Source organism: Halichoerus grypus, chromosome 11 (assembly GCF_964656455.1).
Source record: "Halichoerus grypus chromosome 11, mHalGry1.hap1.1, whole genome shotgun sequence".
NCBI classification, from domain to species: Eukaryota; Metazoa; Chordata; class Mammalia; order Carnivora; family Phocidae; genus Halichoerus; species Halichoerus grypus.
This window is the reverse complement of record NC_135722.1, coordinates 26,064,215-26,077,064: the sequence shown is the minus strand read 5'-3', so window position 1 is coordinate 26,077,064 and position 12,850 is coordinate 26,064,215. Positions and strand designations below refer to the sequence as shown.

Sequence of the window (12,850 nt, the reverse complement as noted above, 5' to 3'; positions counted from 1 at the left end):
ATTATGAGCTTCTACTGGCACCTACTGATGATACATTATAATTTTAAATATATCTCATAGTTAAATTTAGGAAATCTTGGATTGTTTTGTACTTCCCTCCTAATCACCTATAGAATAGGGATAACGACATTTATCTTGTTACCTCATAGAATAAAATATTTGAACAGGTTGTAAAATACAAATGCAATACAAATGTAAGTTACATATTGATTTTTTCATCCAATAGCATGTAACCAAACATAAAGAACAGATACATTCAAACTCAGTTGTTAATGTTTTTCCTTTATTTTTTACAGATATTTTTCTTTTTCTTTTTTTTTTAAAGATTTTATTTATTTATTTGACAGAGAGAGACACAGTGAGAGAGGGAACACAAGCAGGGGGAGTGGGAAAGGGAGAAGCAGGCCTCCCGCAGAGCAGGGAGCCCGATGCGGGGCTCGATCCCAGGACCTTGAGATCGTGACCTGAGCTGAAGACAGACGCTCAACCGACTGAGCCACCCACGCGCCCCTACAGATATTTTTCATATTCCCCTCCAAACTCAGCTCCTTTGCTTCTCTTTCGATATATGTTAATAATAATTTTCTCTATTTTCTCTTCCATATCATGAGAATTTTCGGTCGTCATGCCACTGTTCTTGATAGATAAAACATGAAAGATGTAGTGCTGTCTATAAATGGAATATGTTTCTGAGCCCTACCTATCTTTACAAAATATTAGCTGTTGTTCAGTCTTAGATACGCAAATTATTGTTGTATCCATCTTTTTAGACATTGGGCTCTAAATCCCATTTGGCATATTTGGTGATGAATATTAAATCTTTGCTGTCTCCTTTCTTCTACCTCTCAGGTTTAACATTTACTAGGTTTTGAAATTATTTATTATTATTGCTGTTCTTTGTACTTGGTGCTTTGATCTGGATCATTGTCCTGCATACTTAAAAGATTAAGTGGCCTTGCAATAAGGATATTTTTAATTGTGATATTTTTAGCCCACGACTTAAGCTACATTTGAATGAGTGTCTATTCTAAGAGTGTGTACTTTGATTACACATGTTATTGAATAGTTTGCTTTTCCAGTCATAAAAACAGTTGTTGTGATTATCTAGTGTTCTGTAGTGATATTATTGCCTATAGCGACAAATTTTTTTTATCATGTTAAAAACATTCATAACTTAAAAAAGAAAAATATTTCTAAAAGTGGTTGATTGTCTCTGTGGAAATTTATTTGCCTTTCTCAGAGCATTGAGGTTTTCTTGTTGGTTGTTTTTAAAAAAGCACCATACTGCAGGATTTTGAAAAGAGTGCTGAACAAGCTGGAAATTAACTCACTAATATATTTTAACAGTCATCCTTCTGTTAAAGTTCCAGTTGTAGAAATGTTCTTTGATATTTTCATAAATTTTAGTAGCATTATGATTCGGAAGGATCATTAGAGGTCCCTCCAGTGTAAGTTCCCCTGTTGTGTTTACAAGAATCTCTTTCACAGCCTTCCCTACAGACAGACAGGCTCTAAGATGTAGCTCCAGTGCTCTTTCTTTCCAGAGGCAGTGTATTCCTACCTCAAAAACTCTCAACAGAAGATTGTTCCTTATAATAAAAGGAAACAAGGTTCACTTAACACTGGTTATGTGGTCTAATTTGATGGTAATATTAGAAACGTGAAATTCCTATGAAGTCCAGGTGACTGACAATTTTTTTTAACATTAGTTTTTTATTGTATATTATGAGGTGCTTCTTTTAGAAACAAACATCGTGAGGGGCGCCTGGTTGGGTCAGTCGGTTGAGCCTCCAACATTTGATTTCAGTTCAGGTCATGATCTCAGGGTGGTGAGATTGGGCCCCACCTCGGGCTCCCGCGCTCAGAGCAGGGTTTGCTTGAGATTCTCTCCCTCTCCCTCTGCTCCTTCCCTTGCACATGAACTCTTTCCCTCTCTTAAATAAATAAATAAATAAATAAATAAATAAATAAAAATCGTAAAACAAAATATTGTGGAGATGTATACTTTTCCCTCCCCCCTTGCCAGGTTGATTACTCAGAGTTAATTGCCGGTAAAATTTGAGTGTGTATCCTTTCCTAGATTGATTGTACTTGTACGAACGCACATTTACTGATGCTTGCATTTTATAACCACTTTAGGTCTTTGCTGTCTTTTGCTAGGTACAGGACTTTGACATGTAAGAATTTATTGAGTGCGTGATGTTGAATTGGTACTTATGAGTAGATGGTCACATCCACTGTTGAGCTCATTTCCTAATTGTTTCTGTAAAAGGATATTACAGTCATCTTTGGGAACACAGTAGCTGCCAAAATAAGAGCCTTATTTTAACTAAGATGTATCTAGCAGATGACTGTGTATTTAATGTGAAAGATTATTTATGGTTAAGATGAGTAAATGCTTAAAGATCAGGAAAAGGAGTAAAATGTCAACTAAGTTCTTTTACATAAGTGTATTTATATTTCACATTTCCTGGTTAGTCTTAAAATCAAAGGTGATATGTTTAAAGAGAAAAGAAGAACGCTTTTAATGATAAATATAGCATCTGAGTGGGAGAACTTCCAGTAACACAAAAGTGTGATTGTTTCAGTAATCCTAGGAATTATTTATGTTAAAGTATAGTAGTTAAAAGTTACAAGTGTGGACTCTGAAGTCATTAAACCTGGCTTTGAATTCCAACTGTACCTTGACATAAACTGTGTTACCCTTAGGCAAATTATTTATCCTAGTGTCCATTTCTTTATCTATTAAAAGGATTAGCAGGGCTATCAAATGGTTAATACTTCTAAAGCACTTAGAGCATTGCCTGGTTCATAGTGTTATGTAACTGTTTGATGTTATTGCTGTTACTATATATTTCCTAAAGGATTTATATAGAATGAAAAATTGGTTTAAGAAATGGCAGCAAGATTTTTTTTTTTTTTTAAGATTTTATTTTTTATTTGACAGAGACACACACAGCGAGAGAGGGAACACAAGCAGCAGGAGTGGGAGAGGGAGAAGCAGGCTTCCCACTGAGCAGGGAGCCCGATGTAGGGCTCGATCCCAGGACCCTGGGATCATGACCTGAGCCAAAGGCAGACACTAACAACTGAGTCACCCAAGCGCCCCAAGATCTTTTTTTTTTTTTAATTGTCCTGGAAAGCTAAAGACCAGTTAATCAAAAAAAAGCACATAACAGACATTTTCTCATGTTATGTAACTATTAGAAAACATAGATCAGTTAGTATTTTCCTGTTCTGTGGGAAATAAAACTAGAGCATAACTTTAATTGAATTGCTAAAATGACTTTGGTGTTAATTTCCAGGTTTTCTATTTGACTTTTTGTGTTTCAGTCAAAAGATTTTATAATTTGGGGTGCCTGGGTGGCTCAGTCGTTGGGCGTCTGCCTTTGGCTCGGGTCGTGGTCCCGGCGTCCTGGGATCGAGCCCCGCATCGGGCTCTCTGCTCGGCGGGGGGCCTGCTTCTCCCTCTCCCACTCTCCCTGCTTGTGTTCCCTCTCTCACTGTGTCTCTCTCTGTCAAATAAATAAATAAATAAAATCTTTAAAAAAAAAAAAAGATTTTATAATTTGAGGGTGTATGGTATAGAGAAAGGCTTTGGAATCAGGCATTTGAAATCTTTAGTTCCATCACTTTCTGGGTAATTGGGGCAGTGTATCACTTATCTGTTGCTGTGTGGCAACTCCAGACTTAGTTGCTTCAAAAACAATGATTTATTATTTCTCATGATTCTGTGGGCTGGCTGTACTCAACTGAGGGCTTCTTCTGTTTTACATGGAACATTTTGTTTACCAGCATTTTTTATCTTGGAGCAGAAGAACAATGCAGAAATCAGTTTTTCAGAACACTTCTTTAAATGAGATAATGCATTAAAAGTTATTTCCATGATGCCTGGCCCATTGTTAGAGCTCAGTAAATGGTGGTGGTTTTTTTTTTTTTCCTGTAGTCAAAACATATCAGCTGTCCCTAATGCAAAGTGGCTGGCATGTAAAAGTCTCTCAGTTGATACCTGTGTGGCTCATGTATTTGATGTAACAAAAATATTCTTAGCATTTTCAAATTAATGTATGCTAATAGCTCCCTTTAGTTGATTAGTTCATTGAACAAATAATGATTGAGTGCCTACCATGTGCCAGGCAGTTTTCTCCGTGCTGGGAATATAGCATTGAGAGAATTAAAATTCTTATCCTTGGGGCCGTTGGCTGGCTAAATCAGTAGAGCATGCAACTCTTGATCTCAGGGTCATGAGTTTGAACCCCACATTGGGTATAGAGATTAATTAAAAAAAAAAAAGTTGCTGCCCTCATGGAATTTATATTCTAGTGGGGAAGGGAAAATAGATAATAAGCATATATATATATATTAGTTGTGGCAAGTGCTATCGAGAACTATAAAGCAGGATAAAGGAGGAGAGGTAAGTTTATGTGTTGGCAGGGGCTTACTTTTTCTATTTAATGTGGTCAGGGAAGGCCTTTCTAATAAGATGGTCCTTGAGCAGAAACACAAAGTAATAGTACAGAGGTTAAGTCCTGCTATTCCTTCTGCCCGGAATCTTCTCCTAGATAAGCGCAAAGGTTTTGAGACAGGAACTGTGGTTAGAAACAGTAAGGAGGCTAGTGTGGGTGGATCAGAGCAAGCAGGTAGGATAGTGATAGGAAATATTAGATGTAGGTAAGGGCTGAATCATGTATGACCTTGTAGGCCATTGTAAGGAATTGACTTTACTCTGAGATGGGAAGCTGTTGGGGGATTTTGAAGAGAAGAGTGATGTGTCCAACTTGTGTTTTAAATGGACCACTCTGGCTGCAAAGTTGAGAATAGATGGGAGAGGACAGGGGCAGAAGCAAGAAGAACAGTTAGGAAGCTTTTGCAGTTATCCAAATGAGAAGTGATGGTGGCTTGGATTGGGGTGGCAGCAGTAAAGGTGGAGCAAAATGGTCAGATTCTGGATCTGTTTTGAAGATGGAGTCAGTGGGATCTGATGATAGATGTGGGAAGTGAGAGAAAAAGAAGAGTCAAGTTTGATTTGCCCATGTTATGAGCCTGAGAAACTAAGGATAGAGTTGTCATTTCCTGAGATGGAGAAGGAGTGGATTGGGGGGAATTAGGAGTTCTTTTTGAATGTGTTTAGTTTGCGATATCTAATAGGCACTCAAGAAAGGGATGTTGAGTAGACAGTTGAATACCTAAGTCTGGAGGTAAGGAGAGAGGTTGGGTTGGAGATACACACTGGGTTGGAGATACACATTTTAGAGTGTTAAGAATAGAGATGCTATTTAAAACTCTGTGATTGGATGAGATCACCTAAGGGAAGTGAATATAGATAGAGAAGATGGATATCCAAAGCCTGAGCCTCCAGAATTTAAAGGTTGTGGAAACGAGATGGAACTAGAAAGGAATCTGAGAAGGGAGTCTAGTGAGGTGTAAAGGGCAGAGCAGAGTGGTGTCATGGAAGACAAATGCAGACTGTTTAAAGCAGGAGAGCATAATCAGCTGTGTCAGACGCTGCAAGTCCAGTAAATCCGAGGCTGTGGCAATGCAGTGGCTGATGGTGACCTTGGCAAGAGCTATTTTGGTGGAATGATGGGGTAATGAAAGCCTGATTAGAGTAAATTCAATACAGGGGCAGAATTGGAGGCAGCTTTTCTAAACAGTGCTTTCGAGGACTGGTATAAGGGGGAGAAAAGAAAGGGGTGATGGCTAATGGACAGTGTAAAAACAAGATGGTTCTGGAGAGAGAGAAAGAGTTGAAGAGAGGGCTGGGTGGAGAGAGAGCGTGGGAAATTGGTGGAGTGATATACTTCAGTAAGTGAGCCTCGATGCCTTAGATAGAAGCACTGACAGATGCAAGTGGGCTAGTAGATGTGGTGATGAGAAGGTGGAAGTTTCTTTCAAATTCTGTCTATTTTTTTTCAGTAAAGTAGGATGCAAGGACAACAGTCCGGAATGAGGATAGGGAGGAGGTGGTGGCTTGAGAAGAGAGGAGGTGTGAATTCGGACAGTGGGAGGATGAATAAATTAGAGGAATGTATATACCGTTTCACATTTTACACACATTCTTTTATAGGTAAAAGTATAAGATTAGTCCTTTAGGTAATCTTTGGAGAATATAGGGGTGGTAGAACCCCATCTTTTAAAAAATGAAAATGTGAAGGCTCAGGTAAATTACTTGCTGTTGGAGGGAGAGCTAAGTGCCTACTCTTGAGTGTTAAAAATATAGCTCTCTTTAGATGATTTTCATTGTTTGAAATCAGTGCCTCCTTACCAGACTCCAAAATTTGTCTTCCCCGAGCTTCTGTGCATAGATTCGCAGTTTTTTAGTACCAGCATAGCATGACGTTCTCATGAACCTTACCTGAAGGGAATTGCACCTCTGATCCACGCTCTTGTATAGTGGATCGCCAGGATATGGGCAGGAGGTTCCTTTTAGTGCCCCTAGGGGTCTGAAAAGGGGTAGCACAAGATTAACTCAGTTATTAAGACAGCAGCGTTGAACAAAGTAGAAAAATCAGTAGTTCTTTTAACACTGGTACTCTCCTTTCCCTTTTGGATTTCTGTCCCATCAAAGGCATTTTCTTCCTGTACTGGCTAGTTCTGTCTGAGGCGGTACTTGTCTTTGGTGTGCAGCCTCTCTGCTCTGACCTCCTTCAGCACTGGAGTATATTCTTGCTCCGCAGTGTGGTGAGCTGATATATGGCCTCTCTTGGTTAACTTCATATTTTTCATAATAGCCTAAATAAGTGGAAGAAATTCAGATGTCTGTCCCTTGATGAGTGGCTAAGTAAATATGGAATATCCAGGCAATGGAATACTGTTCAGCAGTAAAAGTGAGTGATGTACTGGCACACGCTGCGGTCTTGAAAACATGCAAGTGAAAGAAACCAGTCACAAAACATTACTTTCTATGATTCCATTTGTATGAAATGTCCAGAAGAGGCAGATCTAACGAGACCAAAAGTAGATTTGTGGTGGCCTGGGATGGAGGAGTTTGGGAGGAATAGAGAGTAAATGCTAATGGATATAGGGTTTTCTTTTTGGGATGATGAAAACGTTCTGAAATTGATTGTGGGGATGGTTGCGCTATTCTGTGAATATACTAAAAACCATTGAATCATACCATAGCTTAGTAATACTGTTATTTAAAAAAAATGCCTTCTTCATATTCTACCTTAGAAAAGACTGTTGTCATTTTAGTATTTTTATCTTTATTGAATTTACCATTTAATTACCTTTTCCAAGATGGTCTGCATTTCTCTAGTATTTTTTTAATGTCAAAAGCAGAGAGAAGTGTGTAGATAAATACTTGGTATAGAAGTTTCATCAAGAGAAGCCTGGATGACTGTACCTCTCAGTCTTAGTGAGTGATGTTACCTACCTTCTGGCCTTTAGCTTGGCATTTCAGAAATTATTTGATTAGTGTTCTAGACTTGACCAGACCTGGGTGGTTCTGCCACTAGACTCACCAGAAGCTGAAGTGTGTCAGCATTATGCTAATTAAGTTTAATGAGAAGTGAAGCTGTTAGGCAGACTAGATATTCACGCTGGCCTAACCATTATATTCTCTTTATGTCAAAAAGAAAACTCACTCTCTATAAGTATAAGAGTATGATCAACATTTTCTTGATGGCCATGAAATCATCATATGAGTTCATAGATTAATGGCATTTGGAGTGATGACCCAAGGCATCTCTGTTATAAGAATGTAATTGTTAGGGTGCATGCGTGGCTCATTTGGTTGAGTGTCTGACTCTTGATTTTGGCTCAGATCTTGATCTCAGGGTTGTAAGAGTGAACCCCACTTCTGGCTCCCAGCTCAGCAGGGAGTCTGCTCGAGATTCTCTGTCTCTCCCTCTCCCTCTGCCCCCCCCCTTTAAAAAAATGTAATTGTTCCTAGAGCTAGACATACTGAATTCCTGAACTGAGATATCCTTTTTCCTAACAGGGCTGGGTTTCTTCTGCCAGTAATTGAATTTTCAACTTACAAAAGTAAATAAAGATGAGGTAAAGCAAATAAAATGTTCCATTAATAGTCGTCTTCTTTTCTGAATGACAGTATTTCACTATGTTCTTATTTGAAGCATCGACTGCCAACAGTCTCTTCTACTCTGGCAAAAGTCCCCAGAGTTCAGTTTATGTAGTTAAAAAAATTTTTTGTTTTCATCTTACCCACTTTACTATATTTTATATCAGTGTTTCAGGATTTTAGAAGAGTAGAAAGGATTTATTCTTAATGAATATTGATACATTTGATTAAAAGCACATGACAAAAAATAATAAAAAAAGAAACTAGCATTTTAGATATAGATTGCCTTTGTTAACCATATGACCTAATTTTTTTAGTTTGTGGGTTTGACACTTCTAATTGTGAGTTTTTATTTATAGAGTGGTAAACAAGAGGTTTTGTTATACTCTCCATTCAGTAGACATGTTTAATGGTGCCTGGTCTCCAAAGTACAAATTATATCTATTCCCTGTTACAGCCTTAGCACGGCCACATTACAGGTGCTCAGAAGGGAGTTAAGATAGATGAAAAAAGAAGTGGAACAATTTCCTTTAGGAGTAGGACAGAAGTTTTGTTTTGTTTTGTTTTGTTTTTAAGAATGGTCCACAGATTAGAATCTCTGTTTTGATCATTTTTATCCAAAAGTATAGTTAGCCCAGGGGAAGAATTTGAGAGCCAATTAAGATAAAAACAGAAAACTAAGCTTTCTTCATTACTGACAGATGGATATATTGTTCTTTCATGCATAATTTAATTTTTAAAGTTTATTGTGAGACTGGCTGGTAGAGTTGGACATCTCTGGCAGCTTCATCTAGATTGTGGATGCTTTATGGTATTGTTTCCCACCTTTTACATTGATCCACATAGAAAATGGTAGTATCTATGGCATGCTAGGGTGGACTGGAGTTTGGGCACATTTAAATGGGATGTGGTGAGGAAATTTGTTGCATTTTCTTTATGACATATATGTATTTGAAAATAAAATATGAAAGTTTTGGGGAGGATAGTTGTGGCAGGCATGGAATTGTGTCACTCAGATTCCCCTTCAGGAGAACCTCCTGTGGGGAGCGCAGTTGACAGAGAGTCTGCAGCTGTTGCACCTTCAGATAGATACGCGTCCTGGCTGTTCTAGCCAGTGACCAAACACAGTAGGGGTACTAGAACTATTCTTGCTTGATGGGGAGCTCCTCCAGCAGGTAATCTTTTGCTTAGGGACTCTGCATTAGCCCAGCCAAGACTTTATCCTCACAGCGCTGTAGTGGGAGGTTCTCTCTATCCGCCTCTCCCTTTGCCCCTCTTCTTGCGCATGTCACAACTGCTCGGGGTCTGAGGGCTGTCTTCACCTACTCCTGCTTCCTCTCCCTGCCTTCCTCCAAGACATTTCTTGCACATCTAATCTGCTTTTTTGAAGACCCTAGCTGATGCAGTAATACACAATGAGTTTGTGTAAAACTTGCAGTTAAAATACTTTTATATTTTAAAATGAGAAATTTGAGTTTGCTTCTTTGAGTACAACTTTTGTATCTCAAGTTTTGTTTTTTTTTTTTTTAAGATTTTATTTATTTATTTGACAGAGAGAGACACAGTGAGAGAGGGAACACAAGTAGGGGGAGTGGGAGAGGGAGAAACAGGCTTCCTGCTGAACAGGGAGCCCAATGTGGGGCTCGATCCCAGGATCCTGGGATCATGACCTGAACCAAAGGCAGACGCTTAACGACTGAGCCACCCAGGCGCCCCTATATCTCAGGTTTTATGCTTGAAGTGGCTTTATGCAGTTCCTGGTCAGGATTTTAAAAAGATGTCTCCACATTCTTGTCACCATCAATTAGAAATTTGGCTCATTCATTCAGTGGTAACAAACGGCAGAAGGAATTCATTGCTCTTTGTCTAGTTGACAGAAACTCCTTTCTTACTGTTAATCAGGTATCAAATAATTTCAGTCTCTTTAAGTTGTATATCCTAGGCACTATCATTCTGTTACTTTTCTTTCATTGCCAGATATGACATTGAAGTTTCCAATAGCCAATTTCAAACCCCATTACTTTTTCATAGTGAATATTGCAAAATAATGATAAAACTCTTACATGGCTATAGATCTGTTGGTCTTAATAATTCTTCAGAATTCAAATTGGTATGATTAAACATCACTAGTGAATCCCTTTTTATTCCATACTTTTGAAACTGTCTTTTTGCTTTGAATCTTTTTTAGTATGGGCTAATACATACTTTTTATTAACTCTTGTGGCCATTTCTCTTTCTTTGTGCCTAGACTTCTATTCCTCAAGGCTTAGTTCAAACCCGTATTTCGAAAACTCTGATGCTTTTCTTTGTGTGACCTAACCTGTGTAGGAATGATTTATTTGAGAAATGTTTACTGAGTGCATATTCTCTGCTAGGTTCTGTGTATACCATAGTGAACAAAAAAGGATAAGATCTTCTCTGTCTTCTTTTATACGATATTGTGAATATGTAAGGATGATAACTCAGTGTAACTTGTTTTTTCCCCTCTTTCTACCCAATGTAGCATTTGGTTATGTCAATATAATTCACATTTATACATCTATACTAAGTATTTTGTCAAAAGAATGAAAGCCTTTTGCAACTATGTTCTAAAGATCTTTTATGCCTCATAGCACGTACTTGCTTTTAACAAATGCTTGTGAATTAATACCTTAAGTATGAATTATGGCAGAGATGTCCAGGAGAGGACTCACTGGACAGATCCTACATCAGTGGTAAAAAACAGCTTATTTCTTATCCCTTGAACTTATTCTGATCAGAAGAGCTATAGGGAGAAGATGGAGCAATCTTCCCATTGGTCTAACTACTTGAGCCTAGGGCTTTGGTTCTCAACTTTGGCCATGTATTGGAATCACCCTAGGAGCTTTACAAAAATACTGATTCCCAAGTCCCTCCCCCAGAGTTTCTGATTTAATTGGTATGGAGTGTGGCCAGGACCAAGTGATTGTAATGTGCAGTCAAGATTGAGAACCGCTGCTTTAGGAGATAATGACAATTAGCAGTCTCAGTTAAAGAAATTAGCAGAAGCCTTATTTTGTCTAACTGTATATAATATGTATCCTGAGAGAGCCTGGGAACAGTGCCATCCCAGTAGTAATGAGAACCCATAGCTCGTTGAGGGAGTTGTGACTGGTCAAGTCTGGGAAAATTAGAGTATCAAAATAGATAATTACAGTAACGGATTATAACTCATTGAATAAAATAGGGTTCTATTAATTTATACTCACATAGGCAAATAAATAAAGAAATGGAAAATTTGATAGTAATGGCTTACACATATAGTCTCAAATTTAAGTCCTGCAAAATATTTAATTACAGAGAGAAAAGGAGGAACTCAATAGTGGAAATATCTAGCAGATACCATGTTAAATAATCAAAGTGAACATATCACTACTGGAACAAATCAAAATTGTATGCCACCTGACAGCACATCATGAGGAAAAGCATCACTTCTGTCATAACTCCTCCCAAAGATTTATAACCCGGATCTAATTATGAGGAAACATCAGGCAAACCCACACTGAGACATTCTACAAAGAACTGGCCTGTAATAGCTTGTGCCAAGGTCATAGAAATCAAGGAAAGACTTGAGGAACTATTCTAAAAGATACAACAACTAAATGCGATGCATGGTTCTGAATTGGATCCTTTTGCCATAAAGGACATTCATTATTAGTATAATTGGCCAGACTCGGAGTCTGAGGCTTAGATGGTAGAGATGTATCAGTGTTCCTTTCCTGATTTTGATGATTGTATTATGGTTATGTGGGGCAATATCCTTGTTTGTAGGAAATACAAAGTATACAGTTACTTGGCAAATTACTCTCAAGTGGTTCATGAAAAAACCCATTCATTGTATTGATCTTACAACTTCTCTTAAATTTGAGACTGTTTAGGGTAACTGTGATTGTATGACTCACTTTGGAATTACATAGCTGTATGTGAAGCCTCTCAGAATCTTACTTTTTCTCATGTAAAGTCATGTGAAGTAGCACATAATTTATCTGGGCATGATATTTTTCATGGGATACGTTTTCCAAGTAATCGAAGCTCTTCAAGTGCTAAAATGCTTTCTAGCTGTTTAGATACCTTGTATTTTTCTGCCTTTTAAAGCAGAATACATTGCACTTGGTCTTGTCTCTTCTGATGACTAACAGTCCTGATTTTGTGAATATTTATTATTGTTTTCTGAAGTAATATCTAGGCCTAGATCTACTTTTAGTCTTTGGGCTTGTTTTGCTCTTACCTCTCAATGTCTGGTTTTCAGTTCTGTTGATGTCAACAGTGCGTGTATTTCATAGTTCGCCAGTTCTCTTTCTAGTGTATTATTTCTAATCTATTATAGTCTCAAATACAAGATCTGTGCTTTTTCTAAAATTCTCTGTAAGGTTAAATAGAGATTTTATCCTAGCAATGGTTGTACTCATTGTACCCTTGTAAGCTTAATTCAAGATTATGTCTAGGCTTCAAAGAATTCTGAAAAGTGAAGAGTTACTATAAATAGAAGGTGACTACTCTCATTTTACTAACTTTTCTTAGAATGTCAGATGAAATAAGATAATTTTAAAGGAAAATCATTGTGATTTTTTTTTTTTCAGAGCTCCAGAGATTATATTGGGGTTGCCATTTTGTGAAGCCATAGACATGTGGTCATTGGGATGCGTGATTGCAGAATTATTCCTTGGATGGCCGCTCTACCCAGGAGCCTTGGAGTATGACCAGGTAAGAAAACTGTCATGATAGATCTAGATAGAATGTAAAGAAAAATAATAGACTAATAGGAATGCATTTCCCCAGGTATATAATACCCATGAAAATCTTTTAAAA

At 37.8% G+C, this 12,850-nt stretch overlaps 1 protein-coding gene across 6 annotated transcripts in view; it reads left to right on the top strand.

The window, feature by feature from the left end:
- The window catches only part of HIPK3 (homeodomain interacting protein kinase 3), a 93,048-nt gene that overhangs the window by 55,898 nt on the left and 24,300 nt on the right, over nucleotides 1–12,850 (top strand). For all 6 annotated transcript variants that reach the window (XM_036107269.2, XM_078058227.1, XM_078058232.1 and 3 more), the window contains exon 3: nucleotides 12,622–12,745. In XM_036107269.2, coding sequence (XP_035963162.2) covers nucleotides 12,622–12,745 — 124 coding nt within the window. The remainder of the gene's footprint in view (nucleotides 1–12,621; nucleotides 12,746–12,850) is intronic.